Source organism: Hemicordylus capensis, chromosome 5 (genome assembly GCF_027244095.1).
Source record: "Hemicordylus capensis ecotype Gifberg chromosome 5, rHemCap1.1.pri, whole genome shotgun sequence".
In the NCBI taxonomy this organism is placed as follows: Eukaryota; Metazoa; Chordata; class Lepidosauria; order Squamata; family Cordylidae; genus Hemicordylus; species Hemicordylus capensis.
Genome location: NC_069661.1, coordinates 74,905,511 through 74,920,820, shown reverse-complemented (window position 1 = coordinate 74,920,820; position 15,310 = coordinate 74,905,511). Strand labels below are relative to the sequence as shown.

The window sequence follows — 15,310 nt, the reverse complement described above, 5'->3', positions numbered from 1 at the left end:
ATACAATTTCTGCTGCGTGACATCTCACCATCTGGTCACCATAGCTGTTAGTTCTCCATAGTGATTCACAAAGAAGGGACTTCCCTCTGTCTTGCTTAAATTTCCACAGGAATTGGAGAGTTAAGCAAGTATGAGCAATCATTTTGAATTCTCATTCTATTACAAATTATATTATTAAAATCTGATCTGATTATTTACAGCACAGTTTTATAGCAACCAAAGCAGGGAATATTGTATGAACCAATAAAACTGAATGTTCTTATAGTGTTCTTTAAGTCTAAATAATTAGGATGCAGGATACACAAGAACCAAATTAATCAAGAATTAATAATAAAATAAAAATAAATAATAATAATAATAATTAATAAATAAATAAAACAATTTTGTTAGCCGCCTCATAACAAATTGCCCTCTGGGCGGACTACACAATATTAAAACATGATATAAAAACACACAAAGTTAGTGACAGGTTTTTAAATATATGTTGAAAATGTAACATTCATTCTAAGTGTGAAATATCTATCAGTGCACTTTTCTTCTCTATCATGTTTTAGGTAATAAAAATTAACAAAATTAACAAATTAAAATTAACAAAATCTAAAATATTACACAAAAGTGATAGAGAAGAAAAGTGCACTGATAGATATTTCACACTTAGAATGAATGTTACACTTCCAACATATATTAAAAAACCTGTCACTTAGGTTATAATGCATTCCTTTTCCTTTCAACATTGTTATAAACAATATTTTTCTTCAAGAAGTGATGCCAAAGCAGTATTTATAGGCACTGCTGTTTCACTGAATTCATATACCTACAGCCATAATTTTTTCATTTCAACTCAGAAATGTCTGTGGGACTTACTCTTAGGGGTGCATGAGACTGCAACTGTACACGATCAGACACCCCAATTTAGCAGGAATTCATAGTGAGAATTTGGACATATACAATATAAACATATGTAGCTGCTTCATACTGAGTCAGGAAGTGCAAGTATTATCCAGCTACAGGCCAGTTTGGTCTGCTCTGACTAGCAGTGCCTCTTCAAAATCTTTGGCAAAAGTCTTTTTTTATCATCTGCTACCTGAGCCCTAGAGATGCAAGGAATTGAACCTAAGACTTTCTGGATGCAAAGCATGTGCTCTTTACTATGTAGTCTATACTGTTATAGGTCTATGGCCCTTGCCTAGTTCAAAAATACAGAAATATCTTATTAACCCAATAAAGTCAACAAGAGTCTCTATACTGACCCCCAAAACAAAAAGTATTCTGGCATCTTAAGGACTGACACATTTATTGCAAGATGAATTTTCATGGACTTCAGTCCAGTTCAGATACATTTGCTGATGTGGACTGTAGTCGATAAAAGCTCATATCACAATAAATGTGCCAGTCCTTAAGATGCCACAAGAGTCTTGATAATTTTTGCAGTAAAGAGTAACACAGCTATCCTTCTGAATGTGTTAACTTCAATGTACATTCATATAAAATTTTCATTCCAGTGAGCTTATGACATTAAATTATTAGACAACCATCCCAACCCATTACTCATGTCAGTTCTAGTGTCTATACGAAGCTCCTGGATGTGAGGTTTTTTTGCTCATTCAGAGAATGGGAAGCTTCATAAGTATAAAGGAATGACTATGTGGAGCTGCATCTGTATTGAAATGACAAGAGGACCTCTTATGAGTGAGGGTGTGTGCTTCTGATTGACAGGAAAAGTCAACATGTCTTTAATGCAACAGAGATAAATCCAGTAATGGTTCAAGCAAGAGCCACACAAATTATATGCTTAAGGGACAAACTACATGTGTTAATCTCTTCTCCTGGGACTGAAATTTTGTTGTTGTTGTTAAATAGTCAATGGATGGGGCTGCTCAGAATTTGACCATGTCAGGGGTGGAAGAAGTCTTTAACCCTTTTCCTCTGTTGTGGTCCTGTTCCAAATCTGGTCTCCTCTTAGGGATTTTCCTGAGAAGAGAAGCTTCTATTGGCACTAATAGGATTAACACCACATCAAATTTGGCGTTAGGTTGCAGTAGGCTATCATTCACATTTATCCCAGAATACTGCATAAACCTTTGCAGGACTTTTATGTGGCAAGTTGGTGGTAGCCCAGTGTGAACATGTAGTGGTTTACTTTAGATTTTATTGTTAAAAGTCCATTTCTAGAGATACAGAAGGCAGCACAACTGCTATTACATTGTGCAAGTTACCATACTGCTTGCTGCTGGTAATGTTTGAAGGACAATAACATTGTGGGTGGGGACCAGTGACATAATTATTCCCTACACTTACTTCCCCTTGCCATGGAGGCCAGCAACCTGGCTTGGGAAATAGCTACATTGCTGGCCCCACCCACACAGTTTATGGGCTACCCTGAAATGTTACTGGCAGTTGCATGAGAGCAGCCATGTTACATTAGCATCCATGCTGCTGAAGGTATTGGCCTAAAACATAAGAATGCAAAAATGTCACACTCCAGAATCTGATAAGGTAGATAGCAGATTACTTAGGAGCAATTTCATAATGAATAGAATTTTTCTGACATTCAGTCAGAAAACATGGGCCAGGACATTCAAACATTACATTTGCAGCATGTTCTGTCCCATGCCACTCTGGCACATGAATGTTTGTGAAGAAGAACCTTGTGCACACATTAGATGATGCGGTTGCTTCTCATGCTGGCACCGGCAGACCCAGGAGTTGTAACAGCCCACATTTACTGGTAGTTTTTTCTTCTAATAATTCTGTGGTGCATACAGTTCTGATAAAACAGTCCTGTAACTGCAAAAAACAAATCTGAAGTGTGAATAATCTTCATTCTAATCATATTTGTTTAGCAAGTCATTCTTCGCATAGTGAACTATGGAAGTCATTTCTAGATGGTTTTTCAGTTGGGAATTCATGTTTCAAAACATTCTACATGCCATACTTATGAATTAGATCTGCTTTTGCAAAGAGGTTCTTTGTAATATAGCTTTATTGCTAGGCCCACCCTGACCGCCACACAAGTCAAGGGTAGTTGCGTTTATTGTTTGAATTCGATATTTTTGAAATGTCTTTTTCTAATAAGTGCAGTTGTAATAACAGCATATCTGCTTTTTAAAAGACATAGTGCAGTTCTAAGCACCAGGTCTCTTATCTGTTCCTGAAATATGTCTTTGAGAAAGGGCAATAGTTGTCCTTTATTTAATTTCCGGATTCCTGGGTAGTATACTGTAGGCAGCCATTTCCTGCATGCAATCACTGGCTGACAGGATGAAGGAAACTACTTAAAGTAGTCCTATTGATTTTCCTCATCCTGTCAACCACTGCTAATAGAATCATGATATTCATACAGTGCTTCTTCTTAGTATTCAAAGCACAATCCTATGTAATCCTTTGCACAACCTGTTTTAGAGAACAGGGCCGCGCTATTATTCTCAATGAGTCCATTTGTAAGTTAATGTTAGAGCTAGAAACGTCATCCTCTTAACCATGACCACAGAAGTCCACAATTTTCATGCCATCAAGCTGAACTCAGCTCCCCAGCCATTGTGACCTACAGGTTCCAAGTGGGTTGCAAAAAGCCCTAAGTGTCTTAACAGGGCCGTCCATAGAGAGCCCTGGCAGGGTGTGGGGCCTGGGGCAAATCAGCCAGTGCGGGGGCCCCCTTCCAATTAATTCTAATAGGGGTTAAAAGAGTGGGGCCCAGGGCGGTCGCTCTACTTGCCATGCCCTAAAGACAGCCCTACATATTAAGGTCCACATTTGGCCTAGCAGATCATACATTTTTACAGACCTATACTCTGCTAAAGAGCTTTCAAAATCATGTTTGTATGACTGAGAAGACTATTGTGAACATTTAGTATCTGTGCCAGTTACATAAAAAATCCAGTTGTGTTAGATATGCACAGTCATTAACTGATCTGCAAAAGTGAGGAAGATCAATCCTGGACTGTGCTAAATAATGACCACAGAAGTAGAATGAGATAGAAGAAGTCAAGCTTAAAGCATCATTTGAGGCTGTATGTGAAAAATTAACATGCAGATTAATCAATCCAACAATAAAATCTTCATCCTTTCCTCTAGTGCTCCAACTGCATTAATTCCTGTGGTTTGGAAAAGCCGTTGTGTTGCACAATTACAGGCTTTTTGGACCGTGGAGTGGGAGGCAAAGCTACTGACGGAACAGACTTGAAAGAGGCCAACACAATTGGCCCTTAGTACCAGTAATTTCTAAATCATGTTCTGGAGACATATGGGACAGAGCTGGAAAGAACAAACTTCTGCTAGTGTTCCAGTAAATGGCAACATAGGATTGAGCTTCTTGTGTGGTTTTGCTACCCTTTATGTGTTATCATTCCAGAAGCTTTGTGAAGTTGCTGCTGCATGAGCAGTCAGACTGTCCCCAGCTCACAAGTTATCAGTAGCATGGGGAGGCCAATGGCTGCTCAAGTTCAGTCCACTGCAAGTGGCCCCTCTAGCCATGCCCCCTGTGTCTGACGTCAGATACAGGGGTTGTGGTTTTGCTTGAAAATGGGCCAGTACCCCTATTTGCGAGCAGAATCCAGCCAGCGCCGCATTCGCAGCGCGGCCAGGAGCGGCTCTGGCAGGGAGTGTATTTGCAAGCAAAACCATGACCCCTACATCTGACATCAGACACAGGGGTGTGGCTGGGGTGTGAGGCACGGCCCCTGAGTGCGGCAGCCTGGTTTCTTTGAACCCGTTCGCGCTATAGTGGCTCCGCCCCTGCAAGTTATGCTGCTCACCAATTTGGAACGTATGTGCAAGTTGCCTCAAGAAGAAATCAGCACTTAGTTGTCTTTTTGGACATAACAGCAAAATGGTGTGCTGTATTCAAAAGATAGCAGCAAATCTCTAGTCAATCTAGGCCCATAGGCAAAATATATAAATTATGTAAATGCTGTTGCATTTGATTAGTCAGAAATGAATAAGCAAGAAAATGAATCATATGGTGCTGAAGAAAAGTGGCATTTTCTCTGAGGAAAATGATAGTGCGATTCACATAATGAGTGAAAATATTTTCCATTAGATGTCATTGTTCTTAACTTGGAAATTTCTCACTGATTTCTCAGAGCAATTGATAAAGAACAAAGTAAGAGCATTTTGAAAAGATAAAAATTTTGCTAGTTATATTAATAATGAACTCTTTATGTGGCAGAATTTTCTTTCGCAAACCGCTTTGGGACATTTTCCTGAAAAGCTGTATATAAATGAAAAATAAATAAAATAAATCTATTAAGCAATTCATTGTTAAACTTAGCAGCTTTTATGAGTTTGTCATTGTCTCCGTTGGTCACAAACATTTTATTATTTGTTTACTGAGAGCAAATGCTTTTATTTTAATTTTTAATGCAATCAAAGGTAATTAAATGTACTCAAATATTTGAACAAAACATGTTTTAAACAAATAACCAGACTATTCTAGTTAGAACATTTTTGCCTAACAAAAAAATAAACAAGGTCTAGAGGAGGAGAACACAAGGGAATGAATCCTAATATTTTTCAGAAAATTCAAACATGAGACAGTTATGTTCACAATATGTACCCTTAAAAAGCTAAAGAACCACCATAGTCCAAAATCTATTGAAATAAAATGGGCTTAATGCTGTAATCCTGAGCACACAGGAGCAACCCTCATTTAATTCAGTGTCTGCAAAGGGTTAGTACCTCACTCACTCTATACTGCATGCATTGTGGCCAGAATGTGGCCACAGAATGTACACTTCTATATGTACACTTCTACCTTCCAATAATAACTAGAAATAGAAAAAATCAGCAAGATCAGATTTATTGTCATTTTCCCTTCATTCTTTGTGGTTTCAAATTGAACCAACTGAAAACAGCAAAGGTTGTTTTCAAACTGAACAAATTATATCAGCTTTTAAAAACAACTATCCTGCCAGATGTTTATAATTAACTAAACATTTTTTCCTTAGCTAATGGTAAAGATGGTGGTTCATAAAGGACTATGACAAGTATAGAGAACACATTCACTGGATCACTATTGCTATGCAATCTCCATTCATTTTAGAAGCTTTTATACAGAGTTCCTACTGAGATGAACAGAGATTGTTCAGCAGCTATGCTTTATGGATATCAAGGTAAAGATCAAGTTGTGCCATAGAGTTGGTGGTGATTCCTGGCAACTCCACAGCCATGTGGTTTTCTTTGGTAGAATATAGGAAGAGTTTACCATTGCTATCTCCTGCACAGTATGAGATGATGCCTTTCGGCATCTTTCCTATATTGCTGCTGCCCAATATAGGTGTTTCACCAGCGAGGATTTGAACCAGCAACCTCTTGCTCCCTAGGCAAGTTACTTCACTGCTGTGCCATTAGAGATTATTACCCTAATAATCTAAAATGCTGCTATTATACACAAAGTGACTTTCATTTCTGGAAGATAGCATCAACAGACAGGTTCAAGCCCTTTTTTAGTGGCAATTGATGGCAGATGGTCTGAAGTTGAATTTGTTTTCCACTAGGTAAATACTTTCCTTTTAATTCTTGCAACAAAGAAGAAAATCAGGAATAATTTGAAAAATTTGGGTAGTTATACTCACGTAGTCCCCGCTATACATTTTGGCACAAGTCTTCAAGTAAAAACCAAATTTGAAGGTGGGTTTAGATGAAAGCCCGAAAAGCCCAAATGCTGTTCAGCTATTGTGTTGATATGAACCAGCAGGCTGAATGCAATCAAACTGATTATTTTTTCCAATCACGTTATGCTCCAAGGTAACCAGAAAGGAGGAGCAGAACTTGATAATGTATGTTCCTTGCCACTGCAGTGTCGCAGTGTGTACTTAGTCATTACTCAGCTGTGAATGAACAGAATTATTTCATAAAATAAACAGTGATTTAGCACAACCACCGATTACCTACAATGCTGAACCAAGAGGCTGAATTTAACAAATCAGAAAATGAAGTGTTAATCTATAGAAATACTGATGTTAATGATTTACTTTCAGGTTTAAACAGGACCTTGCTCATATTTTCCTATCACTGACTCAGTTTTCTCTGATTACAGGAAGAAAAAAACCTACAGAACATTTGATAAGGAATAAAGTGGATTTTGTACACACCTTTTCAGAGTCCAGGTAAAATTGATGCATCTTTATTGTACTCTTTATAAGCTATACAGATGTACATGCTCTTAAGATATATAAGCAGTTTCTCTACAATTTAAAAGCTCCATCATGATTGAAAGTCACTTTAGCATGGACCTTTCTTCAGGAACTGCAAAACAAAACAGAAAACTGACAGTACTACGGTTTTCTGAAAAAACAAGGCTATTTTGTCCTCAGCTGGTAATCAATGTTTTTGTGATCAAATTACTGGCAGTATGAGAACATCTAAGATTCTTGAAAATGAATCCTAGCTGGGAAAACAAGTGTACATACTGGGATAGGATTTCAGCAGAAACCATTGGCCATGTTTTGATGGAAACACACATATTAGTAGAATATTCTGTATTATACAGTTTACGTAGGATAATATGAGCTCTGTTATATTCCATTGTATCAAAGTGCTTATTATGTGTGCACGGAACCGGTTTGTGCAGTTTGAACCAAATTCAGACCAGACCACGGTCCATGTACTGGTTCAGTTAAACCGACCGGCAGCTCTGGTGTGTCTGACCAAACCAGCTTGAACCGATCACTGGTTCGAGAGCCTGTAAAGGGGAATCCAGTGAGGATACCCTTTGCTTCCAAAGGTAATAAAAGGTGTGGGGGTGGGGGGTAGAGCGGAGAGGTGCCTTTAAAACAAGAAGAGAAGGCACCTACCAGCAGGGTTGTGCAGTACTCCCCCCACTCTCTTAGAAGTGACAGCATGCAAATGGCTCCTGTGCGTGTGCAGAGGCCATTTGCAGTGTGATCAGCACCATGCTGATTACATGGCAGCACCATTCGTGTGCCGCTGTCTGAGAGGGTGGGGGGAGCGTCATGCAGGCCTTCTGCCAAACGCCTTCTTTTTCAGTTTTAAAGACACCTTTCTCCCTTGCCACTCCTCTGCCACTTTTTATTACCTTTGGAAGCAAAAGAGAATCCTCAACTAATTCCGCTGTACAGGTACTTGAACCGGCAAACCTCTCCATGGAGAAACCAGGTTTGCTTCAGTTTGATTGTGGATGAGATCCCTGGTCTGGTCCGCAATTGAACTGGCCTGGTTCGGCCTACCCCTAGCTCTGACACTTACTGAATGGAAGACCCACCAATATTGTTGCTGATGGTTGGGAAATTGAGGGTGAATATAGGCAGATATTCTGTGATGGAAATAGTTTGAACACAGTACATTCTGAGGCATTTTGTTTTCAGAGCAGAGAATGTGTGTCCTGGTTGCTGATGTGGTGAATCCACTAGAACTTGAAGACGTCTCTGGGAGTAACACCACTCAGAAGCAGACTGGGGCCTCAGCTATTTGAGCCCCCTTCTGGACTACCCCTTCTGGACTCTTCCTCCCTGGCTGGAGAGTGAAAGCCTTAAAGGGCAGCCTTCTGGAGTCTGGCTTTCCTTCTTTGCTCTATCTGCTCCTTCTGAACTTGTTGTCAACACTAATATGCAGATATCAAGAGCACCACTATGTGGGAAAGGTTGGTTCTGTTCAGGGGGTGTTGTCCCAGGGAGTTCAGGCCTCAAGGGTGCTCCTGCTGCAGGTCTCTTCCAGGTTCTGGCCGGATGTCAAAATCCAGGGCAAGGGCTAGTGCTGGTCCTACCTTCTCAGATTCTGGTGTTGGTGCTAGTCCTGATTCCTCAGCATCTGACTGAGCAAGTGCTGCAACAGGCTTGGCCATGAAAATGTGTTTTCAGCCATTTAACTTAGGGCTAAACTACATATTATATTAATAATAATGTGCTTGACCCTGATATACTTTGGCTGTGCTAACTAACTGCTATGTGGAGCCCAAATGAGAAGAAGCACTTTAATTCTTTGTCCTCACCATGACCCTGCTCCCCAGAGGGGAGCTTTCCTTCCATAGCAAATAACAGCAAGACCAAAATAGGAGCAACGCCATTGAGTTCTAATGGACAAAGTAAATGGGCTGCAACATGGGACAGTCGATAGGGGCCAAAACATATAAACACATGACCATAGATTCAGGAGATGAAATTTCAAGATGATTAGGGGTCTTCCTTCCTTATGAGGCAAGACTATAACACCTGGGGCTTTTTAGTTTGGAAAAAATATGACTGTGGGGAAACATGATAGAGGTCTATAAAACCATGCATGGTGTGGAGAAACTGGATGGAGAGAACCTTTTCTCCCTTTCACATAACACTAAAACCAGAGGTCATCCCATGAAATTGATTGGCAGGGAATTTAGGGCCAACAAACAGAAGTGCTTTTTCACACAATGCACAATCCACTTGTGAAATTCTCTGCCACAAGATGTGGTGGCAGCCAACAACCTGGATGGCTTTAAGAGGGGTTTGGATAACTTCATGGAGGAGAGGTCTATCAAAGGCTACTAGTCGGAGGGCTATAGGCCACCTCCAGCCTCAAAGGCTGGGAGAGGCAATCCTGGAGATATACAGGTACTAAGTCCATAAGGGATTTGTAGGTAAGAACCAGCACTTTGACTTGGACCTGGAAGCGAACAGGCAATCAGTGCAGCGACCATAAAAGAAGTGTGACACTATCAAATCCACGGCCACCCATAAGGAGGTGGGCTGCTGCCTTCTGGGCTAGTTGAAGCTTCCGAATCATTTTCAAAGGCAATCCTAGGTAGAGCATGTTACAGTAATCCAAACAAAGGTAACAAAGGCATGAGTTACTGTTGCCAGGGTCTGCCGGTCGAGAAAAGGCTGTAACTGACAAACCAGCCGAAACTGGGCAAAGGCACCCCTGACCATAGCCTCCACCTGCTGTTCTTATTTAACCATACTGTAGTAAAGTTTAGTTTAGTTCCTACTAAAATTGTCTTGAAGCACACCTTAACCTTTTCCCATAAATGAATGGCAGCCAAACTAAATTGCTGTACTTTGGGGATCTCTTTTGAATCCTGTGTATCTGCACAGATGCACCTTAGGCTTTCTCAATAGCAACTGTGTAATGTATGGTCACTTCCCTCACATATTCAATCCATAAAAAGATAGGCATCTCACAAATATTTAACTATGAATACACCTGGTACATTACATTATTCGGTCTCAAAGTAGTTATTTGGGCCCTTAGGCCTTATAATCCCCACTTGACATGAAGAGGTTAAATGATGGGATCTTCCAAAATCCTTCTGCTCATTTCTTTGTATTTAGAAATAGTAATTTTAGAATAAAATATAATTAGATTCTTTCTGTGATTACCATTACTATTTTCACTGAAGAGTTGTTAAAATTAATGGACCTTCATCTCTAGCACAATGCAAAATGGACTATATTTACAGGAACACAATAATAAATACAACAGTCCCAAATCCTTTAGGGGTCAGAGATTAGGAAGTGATTTGTACAAGATTGCACACAATGCTTAACTTTCATAATACTTCCTTAAATATTGGGACATATGATTTATTACATGAAGAATTTAATACATCACATGTTACCCAAAGTTACCTTTTATACCAGAAAACCAAAACCAGAAAAAGAGCAGTTTCTCTCTCTCTCTCTCTCATATATATATAGATAGATAGATAGATAGATATAGATAGATAGATATGTGTGTGTGTGTGTGTGTGTGTGTTAGGCATGGCAACTTGAATACAATAGTTAGATTTAATTTTTGCAGAAATGTGACAGGGGGACATATAGGAAAGCAGAGGTTTTCTGGTATAAAAGACAACTTTGGGAATTGGAGGAATGCCAGGGAAATTAATTTTTAATCCCAACATAAAATACAGCAGAAAATTCAGGACATACATGCTCATCCTCTGCAAGAAGCCATGAATACTCTTGGTATTTCTTTGTTGTTGCTGAAATAATATTGCCAAAGGATATTGCTTTCAAAACTAAGAGTGGTATGTGGCCGTGACTTTATATTTTAATGAAAAAGTTTTTCAACTACTCTTTTTAAAAAGGTAGCCTAAAGAAACACTGAAATAAACTGTAAACATTAAAATATAATTTTTTTTTAGTATTTTCATTTTTCAGACTATTAGAGAGATCTCAAAGACCATCTCATACAAATTACTGCAGGATTTGTGAGTCTTCAAACAGTCCTCATTTTTTAATCTGTCAATATATTTGGTACTTATAGACAAATTTTGATTTTCATTTGAGTAAACAAATCAGATTTGTTTCATGAATTTGAACATTTCTTTTGATCATCATATGGTCCTGTGATGGGTGGCTGCTGGCCATTTGTGATGAAGAAACTATTGTATTGAAGGTTCAAATAATATAGGCTTTGTTAATATACTTACCTGGCCTGTGGCTCCTCTTTGCGACATTATCTTTTGTGTATGATAGACGAGAGATATGCACTGGCTCTCACACCAAACAAAGAGGATCCACAGCTTGTATTTACTGGGCCATCAACATGTGAGCCAGACTGAAGTCTAAGCTAACTAAATAAAATGGCAGCTCTGAGCTTTAGTGAGTAAGTAAGTAATAATTTATTTTGGTCAATGATCAGTCAACATACACACCAAAATATAAATAAGCATAAAACAAAACAAAATCAAAACAGTAAAACTTAATAACACCACATCAGGTTATGTAAAAAATCTCAGTTAACAACTAAGTTGTCCCTGTCTCTGTTTACAGGCTGCTGCACAGAATCTTGCTGTCCCTGCTGTGACAACTGCATGTTGATCTACCAAAAGATAGGAGATGTAATACTCTTCTGATTGACCAAGCCTATTTTTAAAAAATGGTTCAATCTAGATAGTACGAATGCCCCTATAATAGGCACAGTGTAAAAGAACATGTAAGACAGACTCAGTGTCAACTGAACCACATGGACATAATGTGTTCCTTAGCGGTATCCCCTTAAATCAGCCATCCAAAATGGCAGAAGGCAAGGCATTAAACCGCGCCAGAGAAAAGGTTCTACTTTGGTTTAAAAGTGGCCAAGTGCATGAGGTATGCAGCTGGCTGGAGATAGTTTTAAAAACCACCTAAAGTGCTACTGGTGATAACCAGACTTAAATCCAATTGCTTCTCCATATCTGCCATGTGCTGTTTAATAGGAATAGCAATGATACCAGCTCCACAGCTGCAAATGGGTGTAAAAAGGCTACTGAAGGGCGTGGAGTTGGAGAACAAGTCCCCTTTGGAGGCCAGGGATTGGGTGGCCAATCCACTTGTTTGGAAGAATGAACAAGATGGAAGGGGGGAGGAGTGTCGTAAATGTAGGGTTTTATTTAAGGCAGGGGCTGCTGAAGATGAGACGATCAGCAGGGATGGGGTTTGTTGGTCTTGTGTATTCCCAGAGAGGAGCTCAGGCTTTTGGCTCCTGCTGACAGAAGAAGGAGTGAAGTCAATATACTTCCCTCCTCCCCCAACAGGGAGACAATGCCCGTGCCTATAATTTAGTGAGCGAGGGTGAAAACTTTATCTAGAGAATTCCTCTTCTCTAAACATAGACAATTGCAGTGAGAAGCCATATCTGCCCAAATTGTCATAGAGGCTCTTGCACCTGAAGGAGTGAAACTCATCTTTCAGAACCAAGGGGGCAAGGCCCTAGGGGCAGGCATATAATTTAAGCCAGTAGTTAAATGTACGAAGCCACGCCTGTGCCTCAGCTCTGCTGAACCCTGTTTCTAAACACAAGATAGCATTCGATACGCATCTGGGGACTTGAAAAATGGCACAAAGAAATCCAGATTGCACCACTTCTAAGGGCTTAAATTTACATGTGGGACAGATCTGAACCCTGTACATTTGTGCTAGTGTTTTAGCCTGATACACGCTAACCGCTGCAGGAATGTTATGTTCCCCATTCGTGTGAATGAATTTGAGTACAGCAGATGCACTCCTCTGTGCACTTGCTGCCGCATATTCATATTGTGGGCCCCACAAACCTTTTGCATGGAAAACTAGACCCAGGTACTTATAGGTCTTAACTTGCTCGCCCCTGCACCCATTAATTTGCCTTTTATGTTCTTTTGGTCTCTTGGCAAATACCATGACCTTCGTCTTTTGTGTATTTATAACAAGCGACTCATCTTCACAGAACTGTGTGAGTTTTTGTAGCGCCCTCCTCATACCAACTAGTGTTCTTGATAGTATGGCTGCGTCATCAGCATAAAATAAAATCAAGATGGGTCTACCAGCTAGCTTAGGCTGATGGATGTCAGGATTGTCTAAGAGGGTGATTAAGAAATTAATATAAAAATTAAACAGAAAGAGAGCTAAAATACATCCTTGCTTAACCCCCTTCTGCGTAGCAACAGGTTCAGAAAAGTGACCTTTATTATTACACTTTACTCTCAATGAGGTGTTTTCATATAGAATATGGATGAGGAAGAGTAATCGTGGTTCTATGGAGGTATTGGCCAATTTGCTCCAGAGTCAAGATCTAGGGACAGAATCAAAAGCAGCTTTGAAATCAATAAATGCCACATATAAGGAGGAGGAATTGTTGGTATACCTTTCCGCTAAGTGCCTTAGAACTAGGGCCTGATCCAATGTAGAATGACCAACACGAAAGCCAGCATTAAAAACTAGTTCATACTTTTTGCTAAGCAATGCTGCACTGTCTGCCTTTTGCTTAACCTACCCCTTATATGGGCATCTGTTTCTTGCATATCCCTTTTCAGTGCTTCAATTATGGGAGAACAGGTGGGAGGGTTTAATTAAACCCATAAGCGTCATCCCTGACTCTTCCCAGCTTAGCCACATCATGGCCTCCCATAACCATCTACAAATAGTAGCTAAGGAACCCAGGGCCCTTTCCTCCCTTTTATTTCAGTACTGTCTTGTATCTCTTCTTGTTTTGGGTTTCTTCACTGTGCAGTTCTCAGTTTCCAGCATCTTCACCTATAGTCTGCGTAGACGATACTGAGCTAGATGGATCAAGGATCTGACTCAGTATAAGGCAGCTTCCTATGTTCCTAGATGTTATCTTTCTCTCAGTAGGATTTCTACTTTTTGACCTCTCTTTTTTTAGTCATACAGTGCACAGTTGTGCTTGTGACAGAATAGAAGCTATGCCTTTTGCTTTTCATACTGTATTTACCCAAACTGAAGACTCAGAATTTAAGATGACCCCCTTAAAAAGTATAGGTTAAATGCAGGTTATATCTGCATTTACTCAAAAGAAATAGGACTCTGAATTTAAGACGATCTCCTGATTTCTAATATCAACAAACTTGGAAAACCCTAGTCTTGGATTTAGGTAAATACAGTGCACCTCTTCTCACAAGCAGTGAGAAGGGCTCATGGGCAGGCCTACCTTCCCTACAGATGATCTCACCTTCCCTGGGTAGGTGGATTGCCTGCCCAGACAACCAGTGTCTGCTCCCAGCAGCTCTGAGGGCTGGGGTGCTGGGACGCACCACCATACATTGTCCCACCCCCAGGAGTTCTGATAATGCACTGTGCAAATCTGGGGATCCGCCCTCCCCTTCCCAAGTGTGCCAGCCACGCCTGCAAGCAGCCTCAGCTGACACACAAGCAAATAAATGGGGTTAAGGGAGTTCTTGCTCCCTTAACCTCGTTTACTAGGTTGGCTAAATAGGTGGGTTTGCCGCTATGGAGACACCAGGATCGAGCAAAACACATGCAAAACTGGGCTGGGCTTCCTTAGCCCGTTTGCATGCCTGTGTGAATAGCCTCCTAATATGTTGTTTTTCTGTACTTCTCATTTGAAATGCCTTCATCTTTCTCCTCAGTCTTTCTCTCTTTCTAAATAGAAAGAAAAACATAAATATGTTTTTGATTTTTCTCCTGCTCTTTCCCAACTTTCTTTTTTCTTCCTTTTCCATCTGCATTTTCTTGCTTCCTTTCTGCATCTTTGCCTCTAGCTAAGTTTCAGTAGCTGTGCTAAAGGCACTTCCACAGTGCTATTTTCCTTGCTTCTAGAAAATGCAAGGCCTTGATGGCAGTGTTTATTAGAATTCTGATTGACCTTGCCTTTGTTGGTGAAAATTTTGACTAAAAACAATTCTGTGTAATTAATTTCTAATTAGATAACCCTATACTTATAAAAATAATTTAATTAAAACAAGGAATAAAAATGAGCTAGTATCAAATTATCATATTCATTTCCCTGGAAATGAGATTCTAGCACATCAATCATGCATATTAATTAAAAACAAAGTTCACTTTGTTGATGTATAATAAGCTCCAGGTGTTGCTACAGAGACTCCTCTGAGAATTGAAAAGTGTGGTCAAGTACGTACATGACAGCTTTGTTAGGTCTG

At 39.9% G+C, this 15,310-nt stretch overlaps 1 protein-coding gene across 2 annotated transcripts in view; it reads right to left on the bottom strand.

Moving 5' to 3' along the window:
- ANXA10 (annexin A10) overlaps positions 1–6,683 on the bottom strand; it is a 42,266-nt gene extending 35,583 nt beyond the window's left edge. The window contains exon 1 of one of the 2 annotated variants that reach the window (XM_053257013.1): positions 6,573–6,683. In XM_053257013.1, the coding sequence (XP_053112988.1) occupies positions 6,573–6,590 (18 nt within the window). In that variant the 5' untranslated portion in view covers positions 6,591–6,683. The remainder of the gene's footprint in view (positions 1–6,572) is intronic. The other variant, XM_053257016.1, reaches the window with a different exon arrangement.
- Positions 6,684–15,310: the final 8,627 nt, after the last annotated feature.